Below are 25,307 nucleotides of genomic sequence, written 5' to 3' on the forward strand. Positions count from 1 at the left end.
CCGCCAGGTCCTACTGCTGGCCAGATCCCTGCTCACCAGCCGCCTGCCCACCAGCGGTGAGTGGGAGGGTCCAGTGGCCAAAGATGGGGGTGGATGTGCAAGGCTAGTGAGGGGGAAAGCTGCAGCGCTCCCCTGCTGGTCCTTCAGCGTAGCCCCCGCTGCATGCCAGCTCTCAGTCAGCAGGGTCTCACCCCCTGTCCTGTTTCCGGCCAGCACTGGCTGCGCACTGCAAGCTGTGGTGGCCAGTGAGTGCGGGCAGGGCCAGGCAGTGGCTGGTTATGTGTCGCCTCTGCTGCCCACCCATTGGCCCTTTACGTGTTCCCCCTCTTCCTGTCCTCTCCCTGCTTTGCCCCTTCACACCCCACTGCTCCTCCATATCCATCCCGGCAGGCCGCATCCCATTCCCACTGCTGTGCAGAGAACCAGCCCCTGGTCAGAGTGCTCAGCTCACCAACAGTCTGGCCAGCAGGCTCCTTCCTTTCCCTACTACTTCTGGCTGGGCCGGCATCCTGGGAAAGCCCAAGACCCTCCAGCTCGGGGTGCTGGACAGGAGAAGCCAAGCCCTGCATGTGCCAAAGCCCCACACAGCACTGGTATGGGGAACCCTCTCCGCCCCTCAGCTAAGCTCTGGAAGGGGGAAATCGATTTCCAGTCTGTTCACATCCCAACCCTGCAGGCTCCACAGCAGCCCCATGGGCAGGGGCTTAGCATCCTCTTCACTTACCCACCCTCCAACCTGGGTCTTGCCCCCAGGGCATGCAAGGCTGCTCTGTCCCCTAAACACCCTCCACTGCTGAGCCACCTCTCTGGCGGGTTCACTGAAGCCCCTGGAGGCAGGTTCTCCCTGGGCCCTCGTGCACAATGCATCTTTAGTTAACCTCTTCCTGCCCACGCTGTAGCCAGCGGGGACAGGAGGTGGCTGGGTTATGTTGGTGTCCAGCAGCAGCCCGGAAGTGTTAGCTGCCTTTGACACTGTATGGGCAGGAAGGGACAAGCTGCTTCCAGCCACCAGGGCAGTGGGGCGGGGGGTAAGAGATGAGCTCTGCAAAGACAGGGGCCAGGTCATCCCTTCCCCACCTCTCCCCTGGGGCAGGAAGCAGCTCCTGTCCCTTCCTTCCCACACAGTGTGGAAAGGCTGCTGCTGGTCATGTTCTGGTGTGAACCCTGGTAGAAATCTGGGGGTAGGGGATGTGACACGTCATGTTCCCCCACGTGTTGCCTCAAGAAGATGCGGCACCAGGTACCAGAAGAGGCAGGTCCGTCCTGGGGGCCCAGCCAGGCATGGAGGACAGAGAGCGCCAGGCAGGAAGGGTCAGGTTGATCAGTCACCCCCAGTGTGTGAGAGAGATGTATGGGAGTGTGTGTGTATCACCTCTCCCCGTGTGAACCCTAAAGGCTTAAAGATAAGAAGGTAAATAAAAAGAATCCAACTAGACAGTATTTCTTTTTAACAGGGGCTCAGTCAACTTGATGTTAATTTGAACATTTGTACTGCATAGTTCTGATTGATTACATTTGAACTCTCCTGAATACGAGTAATTTTACCTGTATTCAGCATAGGGAAATATGGTCAACCTACAGTAAAACCTCAGAGTTACAAACACCTTGGGAATGGAGGTTGCTCATAACTCAGAAATATCCGTATCTCTGAACAAAATGTTATGGTGGTTCTTTCAAAAGTTGACAACTGAACTTTGACTTAATACAGCTTTGAAACTTTACTATGCAGAAGAAAAATCCTGCTTTCCCTTTATTTTTTTAAAAGATTATGTTTCACACAGCACTGTACTGTATTTACTTTTGTTTGTTTGTTTGTTTCTGCTGCTGCCTGATTGTGTACTTCTGGTTCCAAACGAGGTGTGTGGTTGACTGGTCATTTTGTAACTCTAGTGTTCGTAATTCTGAGGTTCTACTATACATGAGATTATACACTTCGGGTTTGTCTACACTACCCACCAGATCGGTGGGCAGCTATCGAACCAGTAGGGGCCAATTTAAGATGCGATAAATCGACCACTGAGCGCTCTTCCGTCGACTCCGGTACTCCACCAGAACAAGAAGCGCAAGAGGAGTCGACAGGAGAGTGTCAGCTGTTGACTTACCACAGTGAAGACACCGCAGTAAGTAGATCTAAGTACGTTGATTTCAGCAACGCTTTTCACGTAGCTGAAGTTGGGTATCTTAGATCGACCCCGCGGGGTAGTGTAGACAAGCCCTTAGTTACAATGTAAACAATTACAATAGGTTACTACTACATAAAAGCTTCTTCTCTCGCCTCCCCAAGAGAAAGCCTTTGTTGGTTCCTGAACTGAACAAAACCAGCAAGGCCTTAAAAAGGAATTAGACTACCTAGAAATGATGTAGCATTGCTTTCATGAGGAGAAGTTACAAGTAAAGCTTCTTTAGGAACACACAACTGACCAAAACATTTATTTTAATAATCCAAAATACTCTTGATGTAATTTCTCTAAATCAATAGCATTACAACAGGGTGACTATATGAAAGAAGACTGGCCTAGAGCCAAACAAAAGCGATTGAGTAGATGTGTGAATATGGAAAAACAAGGAAGATGTGAGCAGGGTTCACAACACATTTGTTTTAAATATTACTGTACACTGTATGTTCAAACAAATGACTATGCATCTTGGGTGAATACCATCTGGTCCTGGTGACTAATTATTGTTTAGTTTATCAATTTGTTCCCAAACCTCCTCTACTGACACCTCAATCTGGGACAGTTCCTCAGATTTGTCACCTAAAAAGAATGGCTCAGGTTTGGGAATCTCCCTCACATCCTCAGCCGTGAAAACTGATGCAAAGAATTCATTAAGTTTCTCTGAGATAGCCTTATCATCCTTGAGTGCTCCTTTATTATACGAGGTTTGAGGAAAATATAGTTCTCAGAAAATCTGGAAGGTTCCACAAGATTTTACAAAGGTCCAGAACATTCTAGGAGGTTAGTGAAAAGTTAATCCACGTATGGAATACCTGAAACATTTTACTTCAAACAATCGATTTTCCCTTTGTCGCTAACAACAAAAATAGTACCCTGGGCCCAGCACCTCATCAGGGGCTGCTTCCCATCCGCTTCTGGCAACTCTCCCTCCCGCCTTGGGGCTGGGCACCCCTGCCTCCTACAACCCTTCCTCTGGAATGGCTTAGCTGAACCATAATGGGACCTGTGCACCCTCTGTGAAACCTTCCCACACTCCACACCCCCAGCTGCACTCCTGTCTGGTCCCCCACAATCCCCAGGGTTGGCTTTTTATCTAGATCAAGTAACATTTCTATGCTATGGAAGCAGACATATCATAAGGTCCTGTCTTAGTAATGCAAAATGGACTAGTTATCAAGATCTCCAAAAAGCACTGAGGATGTACTTTGGTTTTAATTGCATGGCGGTATGGATCTTTTGTTTGGTTTCTGTGACACAGAGACCACATTTTCAAAAGTGGTCTGAATGTTTGTGACACTTGTTTGCATTTGGTGCCCGGCCACATGATTGGTGAATGCAAAGCAAATGCTCTTTGTGCTCAGATTGCAAGTTTTTTCATGGGCAAAACTGTGGGTTCTTGAACCCCATTGAATCACTCCCCTTTTGTAAAAAGAAAAGGAGTACTTGTGGCACCTTAGAGACTAACCAATTTATTTGAGCATAAGCTTTCGTGAGCTACAGCTCACTTCATCGCATTAATTTAGTTCCAGTAGTGTTGTACCAACTTGAAACTAGAACCATACACTGGTGACTGAAAACCTTTTGATGTGCCCTGCTACTTAAAGTTTGGCATCCAAAAGCTGATTTACAGATGTTTTATGTTGATACAATATATGTATTTATTACTAATGTTTGAAGTCTCATAATTCCTCTTGTGCACACTTTCAATCAGATACAATTTAGCTGGAAAACTGTTAGGTTTTCAATACGGGAGCTTTACCTTATGATATCACGGACAAAATTTTGAAGATTATCTCACTTGGGACAGAATTACCAATTTGAGGTAATTTCTGCAAGGCTCCTGCACTGTAAAATTTAGCACTACATCACTGCCAGTGAGCATTCTGTATAAATGTGTAAACAGAACGTGTGTGTGTGTAGATGAGCTACGTCTTGTTCAGATAACAGGGGTATATGTTCTGATTTTCCACGATGGGAAAGGGAAGCAAAATGCTAGATTTCAGACTCCTGGGCGAGAGGGGAACCTATTCCTGCACCAGGGCCCTCTGGGCCTGGCTATGCCCCGCTGGCGAGCCTGTGAGGGGACGAGCCCAGCTGCTGAGGAGCGTGTGGGGAGCAGGGCACAGCAGAGGGCAATGGAGAGTGTTGGGGGCGATGGGGACGTGCCTGGGGCGAGCCGGGCCGAGGCAGCCCGCGGGGCTGTCGGCCACGCTGGCGCAGCCAGGCCAGACTGTGGAGCCAGGCGGGGCGCTGCAGGGGAGAGCGGCACTCGCCGGCGGCGGCTTGCGCCAGGTTGCTGGCTGTTTTTCCGGCCAGAGGCGGAGCCTGGTGGGGGATATATACAACGGGAGCAGCGCGGGGCGGCAGCACCCTGGGCCCTAGGTTCGCCCGTGCGAGCCGCAGCCTGAGCCCGGCCCCCCAGCCCCGCCGTCCGCATCGAGCCCCGGCTGCTGCCGCGGCCTCTCCATGGCCAAGCCCAGCCCGAGCCCCATCTCCGCGGGGGAGCTGCGCGGCCCGCGGACCTGCGACTGCGAGCTGGCCCTGCTGCCGCTGCGCCAGCTGCTGCTGCTGCAGCCCGACTGCTTCCAGCTGCGCGGGGACCAGCTGGCCGTGCTCCGCCCGCCGCGCCACGGGCCCGCCGGCGGCTTCACCGTGCTCAGCGACGGCGCCCTGCACCACGACGGGCAGCGCCGCTGCCGCCTCACCGGCCACTTCCAGAGGTACCGAGCCCCGCCCGCTCCGGGAGCCTCTCCCCTGGGAGCCCCGTCCCGGATCCTCCCTCTGCAGCGCCCCGACATCGCCTGCTGGGGTCCCGCCCACCTTCCCTCGCCGGGCTGGGGACGCTAGCAGGGAGGCTCCCTGCCCCAGACTTCACCTCCCAGGGGCCCTTCCCCAGCCCTGTGCAATGGTGGGACGTTAGGGGACCGATGTGGGTGCTGTCTGGACTCCAAGAACGGCCACACCGGGGCAAACCAATGGTCCATGTAGCCCGGTATCCTGTCTTCTGACAGCGGCCAGTGTCAGGTGCTTCAAAGGGAATGAACCGAGCAGGACACCAGCCAGTGATCCCTCCCCTGTCTCTAGTCCCAGGCTCTGGCAGGCAGAGGCTAGGGGCTATCCCGAGCATGGGGTTGCGTGCCTGACTATCTTGGCTAATAGCCATTGATGGATCTACTCTCCTGAACTTATCTAGTTCTTTTGTGAATCCAGTTATAATTTTGACCTTCACAACATCCCCCGGGAATGAGTTCCACAGGTTGACTGTGGTGTGTGCAGAAATACTGCCTTTCCTTTGTTTGTTTTTAAAGCTGATGCCTATTAATTTCATCAGGTGACCTCTGGTTCTTGTGTATGTGAGGGAATAAATAGCATTTCCTTATTTACCTTGGTCACACCAGTGTAGATTTTATAGACCTCTATCATGTTGTCTCTGTTCCAAGTTAAACAGTCACAGCCTTTTTAATCTCTCTTCATACTGTCTGGGCATGTAGCGCATGTCCAGCACTGCAGCTTCACGGTGCAGGGAGGACAGGGGACAAAGGGCCTAAGGCGAGTGTAAGTTATGCTCTTGTGGGAATTCTGCCCCACTGCATACATGCAGAATTCATGTCCCTTGCAGACAAATGACGGGGAAGCAAAGGGAAGCTACAAGAGCAGTCATGCCTCTCCCCAGCAGCACAGGTGCATAGCTTCGGGGCCTGGCCGGCGGAGAGGTAAATGAGCATGGGGCTAGGAACGTCCCAGCCACTAGCACCTACCATCTGCTGGGCTCAGCTGCTAGTCCTGGAGAAGTGGGGGAAGAACAGGACTTCCTCTTCTCTTGCAAGGAGTAGCTGGGTTAGACCCCCCCCCCCGAAACCTCACCCAGCTACAGGAAGCTCTGCATCTCCTCCTGCCCCCATGGAGAAGTGATCACTGTATGGGGAGTTGCTCATCCATCTGCCCAACCCCTATGCATGCTGAACCCTGCCACTGCACCCAAGCCCCCATCCTGCAGAGCCCCCCCCCCTGCATCCAGAGCCCCCTGCACCCAGACCATCCCCAACTGAGCTCCCCCACACTCAACCCCCCCCTCAAATGCAGGGGTGCTGGAATAGTTTATATAGTGGGGGTGCTGAGAGCCATTGAACCAAACTGTAAACCCTGTATATAATGGAAACCCCTTCAAGCCAGGGGCTGCGGCAGCATCCCTAGTTCCAGGTGAAGGGCTCGTTGGGGCACAAGTGCTGGAACACCCTGACCCCCACCCCACGGAGCCCCAACCAGCTGCATGCAGACCCCCACCCCACCAAGTCCCACTCCGCCAGAACTCAAACTCCCCACCAAGCCTCATCCCCCACATCCAGACCCCCCCTCCTGCACTGAGCCCCAACCAACTTCACCTGGACCCCCCTGCAGAATCCCATTCCCCTGCATATGGAACCCCTCAATGAGCCCATCTGCATCCCGATCTCTCATACACCTGGGCCCCTCACCAAGCTGTCTACATCCAGATCTTCCCTCACAGAACCCTCTCACCCCACACCTGCATCCCCCCACATTAAGCCCCTCCACACTCTGATCCTGCCAGACTGAGCCTGCTTGTTCCGCACATGGATCAGGGCTGGACGTGCGAGACTCTGTCCCTCTCGCTCACTATTTTGGTGCGCCTGGCATAGAGAGGTAGGGCCCCAGGGTGTTTCTGGGGCAGTCCCAACCCTTGCGCTGTGTCAGGGTCAGGTGTAGCCTCATCTCCGAGTCTGTGTCCCAGGGTGCTGCAGGGTGATCTCCCACCTCTGTACAGCCAGTGGCTTTTGCTCCCTGCTGCCATGCTGGAGCCAGGGCCGGTTTAAGGCATAAACTAAGTTACAGCTCAGGGCCTCACAACATGAGGGGGCTCCAAAAAAAGAAAAAAAAACTTACTCCATTTCAAATTTTATCAAAAATAAAGGCTAAATAAAGGCGATATGGGGAAAAGATTCTCTTTAAATATAAACACATTTGTTCAAATATGACAAAAATATACACATCTGGCTACACACATACCCTTACCCTTCACTAGTTGTTCATTATTGATAGACGGGCAGCCAGGGCTGAAAAACCCCCCTGCTAATTGCACTTGTAAAATTAGTATTTCTAGGTGTAAGTCTGCTATCAGCCTTCTAGGGCAGCGTTTTGTTGGCCAGGTGCTGCAGGTAAAATTCTGACTGTGCCTTCATAACTTATTTAGATAAATAATCTCACTGCTGATAAAATTGGGGAAAATGTGAGGCCACAGATGGCAGTGTCATGAAGCAGTCCTGCCAAGCTCATACTCGTATTGGATTTGTCCTAGGAGTGATGTCCTGTTTAGCGTCCCCCTTGGCTAGTAATAGCCGGAAGGCCCCCCATCTTTTGTTTACAGTCCAGCATGCACAGCCATATAGTGCCTTCGCTCCTGTTTTCCTTCGTTTTCTTAGGTGTTAATGTGTTTTCTTCTTTCGATCTGTACATATGTACAATTGTGTATTTTAGTGCGCGTGCCATTTTCTGCTTCATGCGCTACCCATGCTTCACGTGATTGAGTCTGCAGGTGATCGTTTTATGGACTTGGGTCAAGTGGATCTTGAGGAGGATACATTTGTGTTGGCTTCCCTTCTCAGAACCTTCACAATAAATACAGAGAGTGCTGATGAAAAGATAGATAGAGAGGGTTTTGAGAGAAGTGAAGTGAAGGAAGATACTCAGAATATTTTGATATATATGTGTACTTGGTGAGCAAGTTATTTCAAACTATGTACATATACAGTAACTCCTCACTTAACATCCTACTTATGTTGAAAAAATGCAACTTTAAGCGAAACAATGTGAAGCAAATCCAATTTCCCCATAAGAATGAATGTAAATGGGGGTTAGGTTCCAGGGAAAAAAATTTTTGCCAGACAAAAGACATTCTATACATATACAGCAAACAAACAATTTAATACTGTACTCACCAATGATGATTGTGAAGCTTGGTTGAAGCAGGCGTGTAGCGGGGTCAGGATGTGGGGGCTTGCCCTGCTCTGCCTGCTGAGCATTCCAGCCAGGGATCGTGTTGGGGCACGGGGGCTTGCCCCATTCTGCCTGCCCAGGGCTCCTGCTGGGGATTGGGGTAGGGGTGTGGCGGTGTGCCCCAACCCAGTCCCCGACAGGAGCACTGGATGGGCAGAGCCAAACAATGTTATAAGGGAACATTGCAGAACTTTAAAGGAGTATGTTCTCTAATAGGTCCACCACCTAATAGTGAAACAACATTAACCGGGAGGATGTTAAGTGAGGCGTTACTGTATGATTTATAGCGGTGGTTCTCAAACTTTTTGACTGGTGACCCCTTTCACATAGCAAGCCTGAGTGCGACTCCTCCCCCCCCCATAAATTAAAAACACTTTTTAGTATGTTTAACACCATTATAAATGCTGGAAGCAAAGCGGGTTTGGGGCAGAGGCTGACAGCTCGCAACTCCCCATGTAAGAACCTTGTGACCCCCTGAGGGGTTCTGACCCCCCCCCCAGTTTGAGAACCCCTGATTTTAGGCTATTAAAGCCTATAATATTATATTTGCTTAAATATAAGCTAGGTTTTCTCACTGCCTGTCTAGAGATTACCAGTCTTTTTTTTTTTTCCTGGTTAATTTTTTCCATCTCTCTTGTACATGTAGCTTGTTGTCACTCTGTGTGCCCAAGGTGTTTACTTGAGATTAGTCATCGTGAGGGAGACTGAGGATAAGAGAAGCAAACGGGAAGAGAGGTCCGCTTTTCTTGTAGCATTTTCTAGGCAATTGAAAGTGACAAACTCGGTAGCTTATCATTTGAGGACATAATCAATGACTTTGCTCTCCAAAAATCACATTCATTTTAACACTGAAATTTAAAACATTCTTTTATGATGTGCAAACAGACATACTGCAGGTTGTATGGCTTCCATTAAGTAAGCTGGTCTGTGTAACTTTAACTGCTTTTGTGTTGCTATAGGTATAAAGTTTTCATATCTATTCATTAAGAAATCAGATGAAAATGTTAATTTGAAACTATTTTATAATGCAAACAGGCATATTGCAAGACATTTGTTTTAGATAGATTATTCTATTTTTACAACTTTACCTTTGTATGTATGCAGATATAAAGCTTTCATCTTTATATATTCGATGTCCTTTCTATAATGATTTTTTTTTTTTTACGGTATGGGGCCTCTTTACACTTTACCTATCTTAAGGCCTCAAAATGTCATAATCCAGCCCTGGCTGGAACCTTCACATTTATTTATTGATGAATAAAATATGCAGCATTTTGCAGAATTTTAAAATACTAGGTGCAGAATTTTTATTATTTTTGGCACAGAATTTTTAATATTTTGATGCAGAATTCCCTCTGGAGTAAAATTCAAAGAGCTGCAGCCCAGGGGGGAAAGGTGGTCCTACCTCTAAACCCTGGGTAAAGGGCACATTGAAACCAAATGAGAGCACCATGATCTCTGGCACTGGGAGGAGTGGAAGAAGGTAGCCATGTAGTTCTATGGAAATCTCTGTAAAATGGTAATAGAAAGTTATTGGGGTTTGAGTGTACAAATAAGAGCAGTGGTTTTGGATGGGGCCAGCAGATCTGTCAAATGGCCCTGTAAAGAGGTTAGCCGGGGCTTGTCCCTCTCCAGGGCAGCAGGGAGCCACAACACCTCACTACACACTGGTGATGTCTAGGGGGACTTAATCCGGCCACGGGCATCTCAGTTGCCACAAGGGCCACCAAGGGAAATAAGCACCGTAAACCCGGGCCCTAGGTCAGGGCGGGGCAACAGTGAGTCAAGTGATCAGGCCCTCAAGCAGGGGCTGGGCAGTAGCAGTGCACGAGTAGCAATAAGCCCAGGCCCCCAATGAACCTGAGAGAGGGGGAGACTGCCACCCACGAGTTGTGTGGCAGGGGGACACAGGCCCTCCCACTCCACTGCGTCCCAGCCTGGGACCCTAGCAGTGGCAGAAGACCTGCTGCTATATCAGTGGGGATCCTGGCTGCAACACACTGATATAGACTCTGGCAGTGCTGCAGCCAGACCAGGGTCATCTGCCCCCGGGCTACTTCCAAACTCCCGCTCGGGTGTTACCTGGGTCACGGTGGTGTCCTCCGGGTAGCGGGTGTGGGGCAGGTTGGAGGCATCTAGCCTCCCCGGCAGCTGTCTTCCCAGTGAGTTCGGAGGTCGAGCCTTTATACTTCCGGGGCGCCGCCTGACCCTCTGAGGGGCGGGCTCGGAGCTCCCTAGCTCCGCCCACTCTGATACCCGGAAGGGCTCGTCCCTCTCTGGGACGGAGGGGAGCCACACTGCCTCACTACAGGCCCATTGAAACAAAACAAACTTTTTTCACCAAAAGAACACGATACTTAAACAAAACAAAACTGCCTTTACAATGAGGCTGAAATGAGGGACCTCTAAATGAGCAGGACTTGGAAAGTTTGGAAACAGAAAAATTGCAGTTAGGTGTGTCAAGTCCAAAGCAAATTCTTAGCATAAAGGTAAAAAAAAATAATTAAAGGTCTACAAAGTAGAAACCAAAACAAACAGAACCCCTGTTCTTGAGTGTTCAAAGATACAGAGGGACAAGGTGGGGGAGCTAATATCTCTTATTGGACCAACTTCTGTTGGTTAGAGAGAGAGGCTTTTGAGCCACACACAGCTCTTTGGGTCTGGGAAAGGTACTCTGAGGGTGACAGCTAAATACAAGGTGGAACAAATTGTTTAGCATAGGTAGTTAGCTCATATTCTAAAAGGGCCATTCAAGGTGGAGGGGTCCGTTAACATCTCTGCAGTCATAGAACAAAGAATAAGGGATTAGTGGGTTACAGATTGTTGTAATAAATAATAAATCCAGTGTCTCTGTGCAGTCCATGAATGTTAGTGTCTAACACTGCATACAAAGATAAGCAGGGCAGTTATGGATTGCAGCGGACTTTGAATGGTACTTTGAGTTCCTCATTCCTAGAGTCTAACACTTCTCTCTCCCTTCCTATGTCCTGGTGGCCTCCCAATTTGAATCTGCTCCCAAATTTTCTGCACCCTGCATGTAGGTGCCTCTATGATCCTTTTTCTGGGGGAGGAAACTAACCCAAAATTAGTTAAAAATAATTAGTGCAAAAATTAGATGATTCAAGTACAGAGGGAGAAGCACCTGCTCAGTGATTTGTTAAATTGGTTTGTCTCTTCTCAAAATTTAGGTTGCACTTGCCTTTGGAAATTAACTGGGGCCAAAATTGGGAAAGCTGAGTGCCTAAAGTTAGTCTCAAATCCATATTCAGGCGCTTAAGTACTAGTGACTTAATTTTCAAAGGTGTTGAGCACCTTGTGTTCTAACTTCAGTGGGATTTGTCAGTGCTCAGTACCCGTGGAAAATCAGGCCACTGTCTAAACTTGGACTTAGGATCCCAAATTTTGGCACCCAAATTTCTTACCTTAATGTGTTGTGAGTTACTTGAACTGTTTGTAGTTTTGATTTGGAGTTGATGGTTTTGTGTGTACTCACAATGGTATAAATGTCTAGTAGAGGCTCTTTATTTGTATCTTGTATGGTGCTGAGCATGCTAGCAAGTAACTGGTAATAGATTACAAACTCATAAGAGAAAAATAACTATCCCAACTCCACTGTAATACCCAACTCTCCACAAGAGGGATCTAAGCCAGAACTGTGACTCATGTGAGTGTGCAGCCTGTTCTGTTGCCTCCCAGCCCAGCTTTCCTGTATCTGTCCCGCATCCTGCAGTGTATCCCTGCATGTTCCAAAAAGTGACTTATTTAGTTCTGGTAGGAAAAAGAAAGGGCGGGGGAAGAAAACTACAATCTCCTAAAACTAGCAAGACCAGGTTTACACTTCAAAGTTTTGCTGGCATAATTATTTTGGTTGGGAGAGGTAACTTATTGTATGACATAGCTATGCTGGCAAAAATCCTAGTGTAGATGCAGTTACACTGGTCAAAGAGTACTTTTGCTGTTACAGCTTTTTGTTCACTGAACAGGAATAATCTTATACCACCTATAAAAAAGGTGCTTTTGCTGTCCCAGTGTGGCTGTTAAGTATAGATAAGACCCATAGATGCTGGAACAGTTTGTCTAGTGGGGGTACTGAGACCCATTGAACCAAACTGTGAGCCCTGTATATGATGGAAACCACTTCAAGCCAGGGGATGCAGCAGCGCCCTTAGTTCCAGCGCCTTTGATAAGGCCCAACTTAATTATTTGAAAAACAAAAAAGACAACCAATGAGTCAATCTCCCCAAAAGCATGAGATTAGTTGTTTGGGTTTGTTTTTTTTTTAATCACATGATTTTAAAGCCAAATGTGAGGGGTTTTATTATTTACCCTCTGGTTATTGAGTCTTGGGGGTTGTTTTCCAATCTTTCTCTAACTATGAAGGCTAGAAACTTACTTATTTTAATGAAAGTTGAGAATCATTCATAATCTCATAATTCCAGAAGCAGAGACATTAAGGAAAACAGCTAATACCATGAGTTTTTCAAGCAAATCTACAGTATTGGCAACATTTTCAAACGGTGATGCCTATAGATGTGCATCTAAATTAAAATTGCAGCAGTTCTCAACAGATGTTTTACTTAGCCCTGGTCTACACTACAAGTTTAGGTCAAATTTAGCAGCTTTAGATTGGTTTAACCCTGCACCCGTCCACACAACAAAGCCATTTTTGTCGACTTAATGGGCTCTTAAAATCGATTTCTGTACTCCTCCCTGACTAGGGGATTAGCGCTGAAATCGACATTGCCGGGTCGAATTTGGGTTAGTGTGGACGCAATTCAACGGTATTAGCCTCCGGGAGCAATCCCACAGTGCTCCATTCTGACCGCTCTGGACAGCACACTCAACTCGGATGCACTGGCCAGGTACACAGGAAAAGCCCCGCAAACTTTTGAGTTTCATTTCCTGTTTGGCCACCGTGGCATGACCACGCAGAGTTCATCAGCAGAGATGACCATGGAGTCCCAGAATCGCAAAAGAGCTCCATGAGGGACCAAACGGGAAGTACTGGATCTGATCGCTGTATGGGGAGACGAATCCGTGCTATCAGAAAACTCCATTGCAAAAGACGAAACGCCAAAATATTTGAAAAAATCTCCAAGGGCATGAAGGACAAAGGCTATCACAGGGACCCGCAGCAGTGCCGCGTGGAACTTAAGGAGCTCAGGCAAGCCTACCAAAAAATCCAAGAGGCAAACGCTCACTTGGAGTCAGAGCCCCAGATATGTCGCTTCTATGATGAGCTGCATGCGATTCCAGGGGGTGCCCCTACAACTACCCCACACCTGTATGTAGACTCCTGCAAGGGAGTCTCATGCAACAGGGATGAGGATTTTGGGAACGAGGAAGATAGCACACACCAGGCAAGCGGAGAAACCATTCTCTCCAACAGCCAGGAACTGTTTATCACCCCGGAGCCAATACCCTCCCAACCCTCCAACCCAGGCTCCTGGATCTTGAAGGCAGAGAAGGCACCTCTGGTGAGTGCACCTTTGTAAATATAATACATAGTTTAAAAGCAAGCATGTTTAATGATTGATTTGCCCTGAAGACTTTGGATGCATTCATGGCCAGTACAGCTACTGGAAAAGTCTGTTAACGTGTCTGGGGATGGGGCGGAAATCCTCCAGGGACATCTCAATGAAGCTGTCCTGGAGGTACTCCCAAAGCCTTTGCAAAAGGATTCTGGGGAGGGCAGCCTTATTGCATCCTCCATGGTAGGACACTTTACCACGGTAGGCCAGTTGCACGTAGTTGGGAATCATTGCATAAGAAAGCATGGCAGTGCGTAGTCCCGGTGTTTGCTGGCATTCAAGCAACATCCATTCTTTATCTCTCTGTGTTATCCTCAGGAGAGTGATATCATTCATGGTTACCTGGTTGAACTAGGGGAATTTTATTAAGGGGACATCAGAGTTGGCCATTCCTGCTGGGCTGTTTGCCTGTGGCTGAAAAGAAATAATCCCCGCTGTTAGCCACGTGGTGGGGGGAGGAGTGAAGCAATCATCCCAAAGAATTGGGTGTAGGAGGGGTTTAGTTGGGTTTGTGCTGCACGTTAACTCAAAAACATCAGCCCCTCCTTTTAAATGGCCAATGTGTCTTTTTTCAATTTTAATCTCCCTTTTTTCCTCCTGCATCTGCAAATGTTTCAGTGCAGTGACTAGCATCTCCGTCCCAGAGGCTAGCGAGATAAGAAGGTGAAAAAAACACACTAGCGATGAAATGTTCTCTGAGCTCATGCAGTCCACCCAAACTGAAAGAGCCCAGCAGAATGCGTGGAGGCAGACAATGGCAGAGTCCAGGAAAGCACAAAATGAATGCGAGGACAGGAGGGACGCGCAAGAGGATAGATGGCTGGAGCAACAGGAGAGGTGGCGGGATCAAGAGGAAAGGTGGCGGCAGCATGATGAAAGGAGGCAGGATGCAATGCTGAGGCTACTGGAGGATCAAACTGATATGCTCCAGTGTATGGTTGAAGTGCAGGAAAGGCACAGACCACCACTGCAGCCCCTGTGTAACCAACCACCCTCCTCCCCAAGTTCCATAGCATCCTCACCTAGATGCCCAAGAACGCGGGGGGGGGGGCCCTCCAGGCACCCAACCACTCCACCCCAGAGGACTGCCCAAGCAACAGAAGGTTGGCATTCAATAAGTTTTGAAGTGCAGTGTGGCCTTGTCCTTCCCTCCTCCCCTCATCCACCACCCCACCCTACCCCGTGCTTCCCTCTTCCCCCACCCCTCCCGGGCTACCTTGGCAGTTATCCCCCTATTTGTGTGATGAATTAATAAAGAATGCATGAATTTGAAACAACAATGACTTTATTGCCTCTGCAAGCGATGATCGAAGGGGGGAGAGGAGGACGGTTGGCTTACAGGGAAGTAGAGTGAACCAAGGGGGCGGGTTTTCATCGAGGAGAAACAAACAGAACTTTCACACTGTAGGCTGGTCAGCCATGAAACTGGTTTTTAAAGCTTCTCTGATGCGCAGCGTGCCCTGCTGTGCTCTTCAAACAACCCTGGTGTCTGGCTGCGCGTAATCAGCGGCCAGGAGATTTGCCTCAACTTCCCACCCCGCCATAAACGTCTCCCCCTTACTCTCTCAGATATTGAGGCACACAGCAAGCAGTAATAAAAATGGGAATATTGGTTTCTCTGAGGTCTAACCAAGTCAGTAAACTGCGCCAGTGCGCTTTTAAACTCTAAATGCACATTCTGCCACCATTCTGCACTTGCTCAGCCTATAGTTGAACAGCTCCTGATGACTGTCCAGGGTGCCTGTGTATGGCTTCATGAGCCATGGCATTAAGGGGTAGGCTGGGTCCCCAAGGATAACTATAGGCATTTCAACATCCCCAACAGTTATTTTCTGGTCTGGAAAGTAAGTCCCTTGCTGCAGCTGTTTGTACAGACCAGAGTTTCTGAAGATGTGAGTGTCATGTACCTTTCCTGGCCATCCCACATTGATGTTGGTGAAACGTCCCTTGTGATCCACCAGTGCTTTCAACACCATTGCAAACTACCCCTTTCGGTTTATGTACTGACTGCCTTGGTGAACCGGTCCTAAGATAGGGATATGGGTTCCATCTATGGCCCCACCACAGTTAGGGAATCCCATTGCAGCAAAGCCATCCACTATGACCTGCACATTTCCTAGGGTCACTACCCTTGATATCAGCAGATAGGGTACAGATGTGGGGACCTGCATGAAAAACCTCCTAAGCTTATCTTTACCAGCTTAGGTCAAAACTTCCCCAAGGTACAAAATATTCCCCCCGTTGTCCTTGGACTGGCCGCTACCACCACCAAACTAATACTGGTTACTGGGGAAGAGCTGTTTGGACGCGTCCTTCCCCCCAAAATACTTCCCAAAACCTTGCACCCCACTTCCTGGACAAGGTTTGGTAAAAAGCCTCACCAATTTGCCTAGGTGACTACAGACCCAGACCCTTGGATCTTAAGAACAATGAACAATCCTCCCAACACTTGCACCCCCCTTTCCTGGGAAATGTTGGATAAAAAGCCTCACCAATTTGCATAGGTGACCACAGACCCAAACCCTTGGATCTGAGAACAATGAAAAAGCATTCAGTGTTTTACAAGAAGACTTTTAATAAAAAATAGAAGTAAATAGAAATAAAGAAATCCCCCCTGTAAAATCAGGATGGTAGATATCTTACAGGGTAATTAGATTCAAAAACATAGAGAACCCCTCTAGGCAAAACCTTAAGTTACAAAAAAGATACCCAGACAGAAATAGTTATTCTATTCAGCACAATTCTTTTCTCAGCCATTTAAAGAAATCATAATCTAACACATACCTAGCTAGATTACTTACTAAAAGTTCTAAGACTCCATTCCTGGTCTATCCCCAGCAAAGACCCAGCATACAGACAGACACAGACCCTTTGTTTCTCTCCCTCCTCCCAGCTTTTGAAAGTATCTTGTCTCCTCATTGGTCATTTTGGTCAGGTGCCAGCGAGGTTACCTTTAGCTTCTTAACCCTTTACAGGTGAGAGGAGCTTTCCCCTGGCCAGGAGGGATTTCAAAGGGGTTTACCCTTCCCTTTATATTTATGACACGCCCCCCAAATCTCAGCTAGGGTGAAACACTGGCTGGGATTTCTTCCTGGAGCTCTAGGAAAAACAGTTAATAAGACACATGCATCTCTAAATATACTACCAAGTACATAAAGACTAACAATATTTTCCACATCTCAAGGACGATTTTAACCAGTTGATTCTGGGAAACTTTCACGGGAGAGTGCATCAGCCACTTTGTTAGAAGCTCCTGAGATGTGTTGGATGTCGAAATCAAAATCTTGGAGAGCTAAACTCCACCGAAGAAGTTTTTTGTTAGTTTCCTTGACGGTGTGAAGCCACTTCAGTGCAGCATGGTCGGTTTGCAGGTGGAAACGCCGTCCCCAAACATATGGGCGTAGCTTTTCCAGAGCATAGACAATGGCATAACATTCTTTTTCAGTGACTGACCAGTTGCTTTCCCTCTCAGACAGTTTTTTGCTGAGAAACACTACAGGGTGGAATTCTTGATCAGGTCCTTTCTGCATTAAAACTGCTCCCACACCACGCTCGGACGCATCTGTGGTTACTAGGAACGGTTTGTCAAAGTCTGGGGCCCTTAGTACAGGGTCAGACATGAGTGTCGCTTTAAGCTTGTTAAAGGCCTTCTGACACTTTCCGGTCCACTGAACAGCATTTGGCTGTTTCTTTTTGGTTAGGTCTGTCAGTGGGGCAGCGATTTGGCTGTAGTGCGGTACAAATAGTCTGTAATAACCGGCCAAGCCTAAGAAGGATTGAACCTGTTTCTTTGACTTTGGGACAGGCCACTTTTGGATAGCATCCACTTTGGCCTGTAGGGGGCTGATAGTTCCTTGACCCACCTGGTGTCCAAGGTAAGTCACTCTGTTTAGGCCTATTTGACACTTCTTAGCCTTAACAGTTAGTCCTGCCTCCCTTATGCACTCAAGGACTTTTTGTAGATGTTCCAGGTGGTCTGCCCAGGAATCCGAAAATATGGCCACGTCGTCAAGCTAGGCGACTGCATATTCTCCTAATCCCGCTAGGAGACCATCTACAAGTCTTTGGAAAGTGGCGGGTGCATTTCGCAGCCCGAAAGGGAGTACATTAAATTCATACAGCCCGAGATGTGTGATGAAGGCTGACCTTTCCTTGGCAGATTTATCTAGCAGTACCTGCCAGTACCCCTTGGTTAAGTCCAAGGTAGAGATGAACTGGGCCCGTCCCAGTTTCTCTAATAGTTCATCTGTGCATGGCATTGGATAGTTGTCTGGGCGAGTTACAGCATTTAGCTTACGGTAGTCCACGCAAAAACGTATTTCCCCATCTGGTTTGGGAACTAGAACCACTGGAGATGCCCATGCACTTTCAGAGGGGCGGATTACACCCATCTGTAACATATCCTGGATCTCCCGTTCTATAGCAGTTTTAGCTTGAGGAGACACCCGGTAAGGTTGGACCCTAATTGGGTGAGCATTACCTGTGTCAATGGAGTGGTATGACCGTTCAGTCAGTCCTGGGGTGGCTGAGAACGTTGGCGCGTAGCTAGTGCACAGCTCCTGGATCTGCTGTCGCTGCATACGCCCAAGGGTCATGGAGAGGTTCACCTCTTCCACACCACCAGCACATTTCCCTTCGTAGTAGACACCTTCAGGCCACTCAGCGTCGTCTCCTCCCTGGGCTGTAAACTGACAAACCTTTAATTCTCTGGAATAAAAGGGCTTTAGAGAATTAATATGGTACACCTTAGGCTTTCGGTTGGAGGTGGGGAATGCTATGAGATAATTAACAGCTCCCAGGCGCTCCTGGACCATGAATGGCCCTTCCCACGATGCTTCCATTTTATGGGCCTGGAGCGCCTTTAAGACCATGACCTGGTCTCCTACTTTGAAGGAACGCTCTCTGGCATGTTTATCATACCAGGCTTTTTGCTCTTTTTGAGCATCCTGTAAGTTTTCTCTAGCAAGGGCTAAAGAGGTTCGGAGGGTGTTTTGTAGGTTGGTTACAAAGTCCAGAATGTTAGTTCCTGGAGAAGGTGTAAATCCCTCCCATTGCTGCTTCACCAACTGCAATGGACCCTTAACCTCACGGCCATATACAAGTTCAAATGGGGAAAACCCTAAACTGGGATGTGGTACAGCTCTGTAGGCAAAGAGCAACTGCTGCAATACTAGGTCCCAATCATTGGAGTGCTCATTTACGAATTTACGTATCATGGCCCCCAAAGTTCCATTAAACTTCTCCACCATGCCATTTGTTTGATGGTGGTAAGGAGTGGCAACCAAGTGATTTACCCCATGAGCTTCCCAAAGGTTTTTCATAGTTCCTGCCAGGAAATTAGTCCCTGCATCTGTGAGGATGTCGGAGAGCCAACCTACCCTGGCAAAAATGTCTGCTAGTGCCTGGCACACACTTTTAGCCCTGGTGTTGCTTAGAGCTACTGCTTCCGGCCATCGGGTGGCAAAATCCATGAAAGTCAGTATGTACTGCTTTCCTCTGGGAGTCTTTTTCGGAAAAGGACCCAGAATATCCACAGCTACTCGCTGAAATGGAACTTCAATGATGGGGAGTGGCTGGAGAGGGGCTTTGACCTGGTCTTGGGGTTTTCCCACTCTTTGGCACACCTCACAAGACCGGACATAGGTAGAAACATCCTTGCCCATTCCCTCCCAGTGGAATGACCCCCCCAAACGGTCTTTGGTCCTGTTCACCCCAGCATAGCCACTAGGGTGATCGTGGGCTAAGCTCAAGAGCTTGGCCCGGTATTTAGTTGGAACTACCAACTGTCTCTGAGGATGCCAGTCTTCCTGGTGTCCACCAGAAAGAGTTTCCTTGTATAAAAGTCCTCTTTCTATAACAAACCTGGATCGATTAGAAGAGCTGAGAGGCGGTGGGTTGCTCCGTGCCGCCGTCCAAGCTCTCTGGAGGCTTTCATCTGCTTCCTGTTCGGTCTGGAACTGTTCCCTTGATGCTGGAGACATCAGTCCCTCATTGGATTGGGGACATAGGCTTGGTCCCTCTGGAAGCGATATAAGGGATGGAGCTGTTTCTGTTGACTGTGAACCGCTCTCCGCTGGTGCACTATGTTGGGATTCAGGCTCCGGCTGAGCCTCTTGTGTAGAGTTATCGGCTGTTGCCAGTTCAGGTTCGGTGGGGCCCTCTGGTGTTGAGGTTGCAAGTACTGGATTCAGTGCTGGCACGGGGTCTGGTGTTGGTTGTTTGGCTGGTTCCGGTTCTGGGACTGGTTCCGTCTGGGTCTCTGGGACTGGATCCACTACTGCTGTTGCAGACATTGGCCTGGGGTCCGGGTCCATCACCTCTGACTGGGTCCTGATAGAAGTTTCCGGAACAGAGCTAGGCCTCACGGCTTGTTTAGCCTGGCTGCGGGTGACCGTTCCCACCCTCTTGGCCTGCTTCACATGATTGGCCAAGTCTTCCCCCAACAGCATGGGGATGGGATAATCATCATAGACTGCAAAAGTCCACATTCCTGACCAGCCCTTGTACTGGACAGGCAACTTGGCTGTAGGCAAATCGAAAGAGTTGGACTTGAAGGGTTGAATCGTCACTTGGATCTCTGGGTTGATTAAATTGGGGTCCACTAAGGAAGCATGGATAGCTGACACTTGTGCTCCGGTGTCCCTCCACGCGGTGACCTTCTTCCCGCCCACACTCACAGTTTCCCTCCGCTCCAAGGGTATCTGGGAGGTATCTGGGCCTGTGGACCTCTGGTGTGATTCCGGTGCAATGAACTGTAATCTGTTGGGGTTCTTGGGGCAGTTGGCCTTTACATGCCCCAGCTCGTTACATTTAAAACATCGTCCAGCTGACGGGTCACTGGGGCGAGGTGGGTTGCTGGAGAACGGGGTGGTGGGACGATAAGGGGTCTGGAGGGTTCTTTGGGAGGTAGGTGGGGCTTTGGGCGGCCCCCGGTAATAGGGTGTGGTCTGGGGTGGTCCCTTCTGGTCTCCGCTCCAACTGCGACCAGTTTTCTTCTTCTCTGCCACCTCCACCCATCTGGCTCCAATCTCTCCTGCCTCAATTACAGTTTTCGGTTTCCCATCTAGGATGTATCTTTCTATTTCCTCAGGAACACCCTCTAAGAATTGTTCCATTTGCATTAGGAAGGGCAAATTTTCTGGAGATTCAACACTTGCTCCTGATATCCAGGCATCCCAATGTTTCACAATGTGGTAGGCATGTCGGGTAAATGACATGTCTGGTTTCCACCTTAGGGCTCTGAACCTCCAATGAGACTGCTCGGGTGTTATCCCCATTCTGACTCTCGCCTTGGATTTAAACAGTTCATACTTGTTCATGTGTTCTTTAGGCATTTCAGCTGCCACCTCAGCCAAGGGTCCACTGAGCTGCGGCCTCAGCTCTACCATGTATTGGTCAGTAGAGATGTTGTACCCAAGGCAGGCCCTTTCGAAGTTTTCTAGGAAGGCCTCAGTATCATCGCCTGCCTTGTAGGTGGGGAACTTTCTGGGATGGGAAGTGGTACTTGGAGAAGGATTACTAGGGTTTGTTGGGATATTCTGCTGAGCCTTTATCTTCTCCATCTCCTCCATGTACTTCCTCTCTTTTTCTTTCTCCTCCAATTCTTTGTCCCTTGCTTCCATAGCTCTCCTGTGAGCAGCCGCTTGGTGTTGTTCTGCTTCTCTCGCTGCCTCCCTTTCTTGTTCCTTCTTCAGCCGCATGAGTTCTATCTGTCTTTCATGTTCCCTTTGTCTTTCCTCAGCCTGAAATTTGGCTAATTCGAGCTGTAGTCGAGCCGCGGATTTTGCCATTCTAACCTCTCTGTTTATTTCTAAACCTCGGGTGTAAAGTTAGTTAAAAACAAACAAAACTTGGCTGTAAAATTTTGCTGTGCTGGAATAGAATACCTATTCTCTGATAGTGATTGTCAGCCTACAGAAAAAGACAATTCCCTTGTCTCTGCTCTGGGCCCAAATTAAAGCAAAAAACCTCCAACTACTTGGAAACCTGCTTACCCAGCCCAAAGAAAAAGCAAATGGGTAGAACACACACCCCCTATTTACTTTTAGGAAGAAAAGAAAAAAAACCTCTGGGTTGGAAGACTGTGAATTTCCCTGCAGGAGTTAAGTACCCTGCCTCCAGGCAAAGAAAACCTGCAATTCACAAAGATAATCCCCTTTTGTCTCTGCTTGGCCACAGTTTCAGCTTTCAGTTTCAGCTGCTTTCTGGACTTCCTTTCCAAAGGAAAAAAAAAATTTCCTTTTTAAAATCTGTATTTCTAGTTCAAAAAATCTCAACTGGATCTCAAAATGATTTCAGGTTAATCCCACCACTGTGCCACCATGTCAAGGTTCCTCCCCCACTCTGAACTCTAGGGTACAGATGTGGGGACCTGCATGAAAAAACCTCCTAAGCTTATCTTTACCAGCTTAGGTCAAAACTTCCCCAAGGTACAAAATATTCCCCCCGTTGTCCTTGGACTGGCCGCTACCACCACCAAACTAATACTGGTTACTGGGGAAGAGCTGTTTGGACGCGTCTTTCCCCCCAAAATACTTCCCAAAACCCTGCACCCCACTTCCTGGACAAGGTTTGGTAAAAAGCCTCACCAATTTGCCTAGGTGACTACAGACCCAGACCCTTGGATCTTAAGAACAATGAACAATCCTCCCAACACTTGCACCCCCCCTTTCCTGGGAAATGTTGGATAAAAAGCCTCACCAATTTGCATAGGTGACCACAGACCCAAACCCTTGGATCTGAGAACAATGAAAAAGCATTCAGTTTTTTACAAGAAGACTTTTAATAAAAAATAGAAGTAAATAGAAATAAAGAAATCCGCCCCTGTAAAATCAGGATGGTAGATATCTTACAGGGTAATTAGATTCAAAAACATAGAGAACCCCTCTAGGCAAAACCTTAAGTTACAAAAAAGATACCCAGACAGAAATAGTTATTCTATTCAGCACAATTCTTTTCTCAGCCATTTAAAGAAATCATAATCTAACACATACCTAGCTAGATTACTTACTAAAAGTTCTAAGACTCCATTCCTGGTCTATCCCCAGCAAAGACCCAGCATACAGACAGACACAGACCCTTTGTTTCTCTCCCTCCTCCCAGCTTTTGAAAGTATCTTGTCTCCTCATTGGTCATTTTGGTCAGGTGCCAGCGAGGTTACCTTTAGCTTTTTAACCCTTTACAGGTGAGAGGAGCTTTCCCCTGGCCAGGAGGGATTTCAAAGGGGTTTACCCTTCCCTTTATATTTATGACAGAGGCACACAGCAAGCAGTAATAAAAATGGGAATATTGGTTTCACTGAGGTCTAACCAAGTCAGTAAACTGCGCCAGCGCGCTTTTAAACTCTAAATGCACATTCTGCCACCATTCTGCACTTGCTCAGCCTATAGTTGAACAGCTCCTGATGACTGTCCAGGGTGCCTGTGTATGGCTTCATGAGCCATGGCATTAAGGGGTAGGCTGGGTCCCCAAGGATAACTATAGGCATTTCAACATCCCCAACAGTTATTTTCTGGTCTGGAAAGTAAGTCCCTTGCTGCAGCTGTTTGTACAGACCAGAGTTTCTGAAGATGTGAGTGTCATGTACCTTTCCTGGCCATCCCACATTGATGTTGGTGAAACGTCCCTTGTGATCCACCAGTGCTTTCAACACCATTGCAAACTACCCCTTTCGGTTTATGTACTGACTGCCTTGGTGAACCGGTCCTAAGATAGGGATATGGGTTCCATCTATGGCCCCACCACAGTTAGGGAATCCCATTGCAGCAAAGCCATCCACTATGACCTGCACATTTCCTAGGGTCACTACCCTTGATATCAGCAGATCTTTGATTGCGTTGGCTACTTGCATCAGAGCAGCCCCCACAGTAGATTTGCCCACTCCAGATTGATTCCTGACTGACCCGGTAGCTGTCTGGCGTTGCAAGCTTCCAGAGGGCTATTGCCACTCACTTGTGAACTGTGAGGGCTGCTCTCATCTTGGTATTCTTGCGCTTCAGGACAGGGGAAAGCAAGTCACAAAGTTCCATGAAAGTGCCCTTACGCATGCTAAAGTTTCACAGCCATTGGGAATCATCCCAGACCCGCAGCACTGTGCGCTTCCACCAGTCTGTGCTTGTTTCCTGGGTTCCAGGATGGCCAAATTGCCGGGGCCTGTGCTTTGAGAGAAGTCTGTGTCTATGTCTTCATCGCTCTCGTCACCATGCTGCCGTTGCCTTCTTGCCTGCTTTTGCAGGTTCTGGTTCTGCATATACTGCATGATAATGCGCAAGGGGTTTACAATGCTCATAACTTCCGCGGTGATCTGAGCGGGCTCCATGCTTGCCATGGTATGGCGTCTGCAGGAGAGCAGAGTTGCAGGGAAAGCAGTGGTTGGATGACCAGTTTTGCAGTCCTACTGCACTGTCTGCTGCCAGGACACAACAGCTGAGCGGGCTGCACACTTGCTGTGGGATGGCGAGACAAGAGCAGCCAAGCAGAGTTGCAGTAGAAGCGGCCCTGCAAGACCACTAGGAGAGCAGAGTGCCAACAGAAGTGGTGGATGATGACGGTCATATAGAGGACCTGCGAGGTGGATTCATAGCATCAGGAGAGCCGAGTGGCAGTGGATGACGATGATGGTTAGCAGTCCCACTGTACCGTCTGCTGAAAGCAGTATGGCGCTCACACGGAAAAAAGGCGTGAAACAATTGTCTGCCATTGCTTTCACAGAGGGAGGGGCGACTGACAACATGTACCCAAAACCACCCGTGACAATGTTTTTGCCCCATCAGGCATTGGGAGCTTAACCCAGAATTCCAATGGGCGGTGGAGACTGTGGGAACTCTGGGATAGCTACCTACAGTGCAACGCTCCAAAAGTCGATGCTAGCCTTGGTACTGTGGACGCATTCCGCCGACTTAATGCGCTTAGTGCATTAGTGTGGGGGGACACACAATCGGCTGTATAAAATTGCTTTCTAAAAAATTGACTTCTATAAATTTGACCTAATTTTGTAGTGTAGACATACCCTTAGATGCCTAGCTTTAGCCACTAGAGTTTGAAAATGTTGGTCTACATCCTCAATGAACTAACTGAATCTTGTTCAAGCCCTGCATTTCTCCATGGTTTTATGTGAAAGGAAACTTGAATAGTAGAAATCAAATTAGATTTTTTAAAAATAAAATTATGCTTAATAAGAATGTACTCTACAAAGAGAGTAGCTGCTAATGTTGTAATTGATTTTTAACAGGGATGTAGAACTCACCAGCCATCAGGATTATAAAGACTTCCGAGAAACTATACTAAGCAGACCACTAGTATTCTTCACAAATGTCAGAACAAACTATTATTATTCCTCAAAAGGTATGTATGTTATATAGTTCCTTTTCATTATTCGTGTTTAGACTCGCTTGATTAAAAATAAAGGGTGAGACAGATCCTCCAGTTGGTGTAGATTGGCATAAGATCTGGCCCATTGTGTTGTTCTTTTGGGATACAGTGACAGCTTCCATTCTAATACCATTTTCAATTGCTTATAATTTTCAGTTGGGCTAAAATGTTTTACACCCTTTTTACAAGGCATTGTTTCCCAGAAAATCCACAAAAT

The 25,307-nt window shown here is 48.1% G+C and overlaps 1 protein-coding gene across 2 annotated transcripts in view; it reads left to right on the forward strand.

Moving 5' to 3' along the window:
• The first annotated feature begins 4,375 nt into the window (after positions 1–4,375).
• MEDAG (mesenteric estrogen dependent adipogenesis) overlaps positions 4,376–25,307 on the forward strand; it is a 33,150-nt gene continuing 12,218 nt past the window's right edge. Inside the window, exons 1-2 of one of the 2 annotated variants that reach the window (XM_073341165.1) lie at positions 4,376–4,897; positions 24,951–25,063. In XM_073341165.1, the coding sequence (XP_073197266.1) occupies positions 4,644–4,897; positions 24,951–25,063 (367 nt within the window). In that variant the 5' untranslated portion in view covers positions 4,376–4,643. The remainder of the gene's footprint in view (positions 4,898–24,950; positions 25,064–25,307) is intronic. The other variant, XM_073341161.1, reaches the window with a different exon arrangement.

This window comes from Lepidochelys kempii, chromosome 1 (genome assembly GCF_965140265.1).
Source record: "Lepidochelys kempii isolate rLepKem1 chromosome 1, rLepKem1.hap2, whole genome shotgun sequence".
Lineage (NCBI taxonomy): Eukaryota > Metazoa > Chordata > Testudines > Cheloniidae > Lepidochelys > Lepidochelys kempii.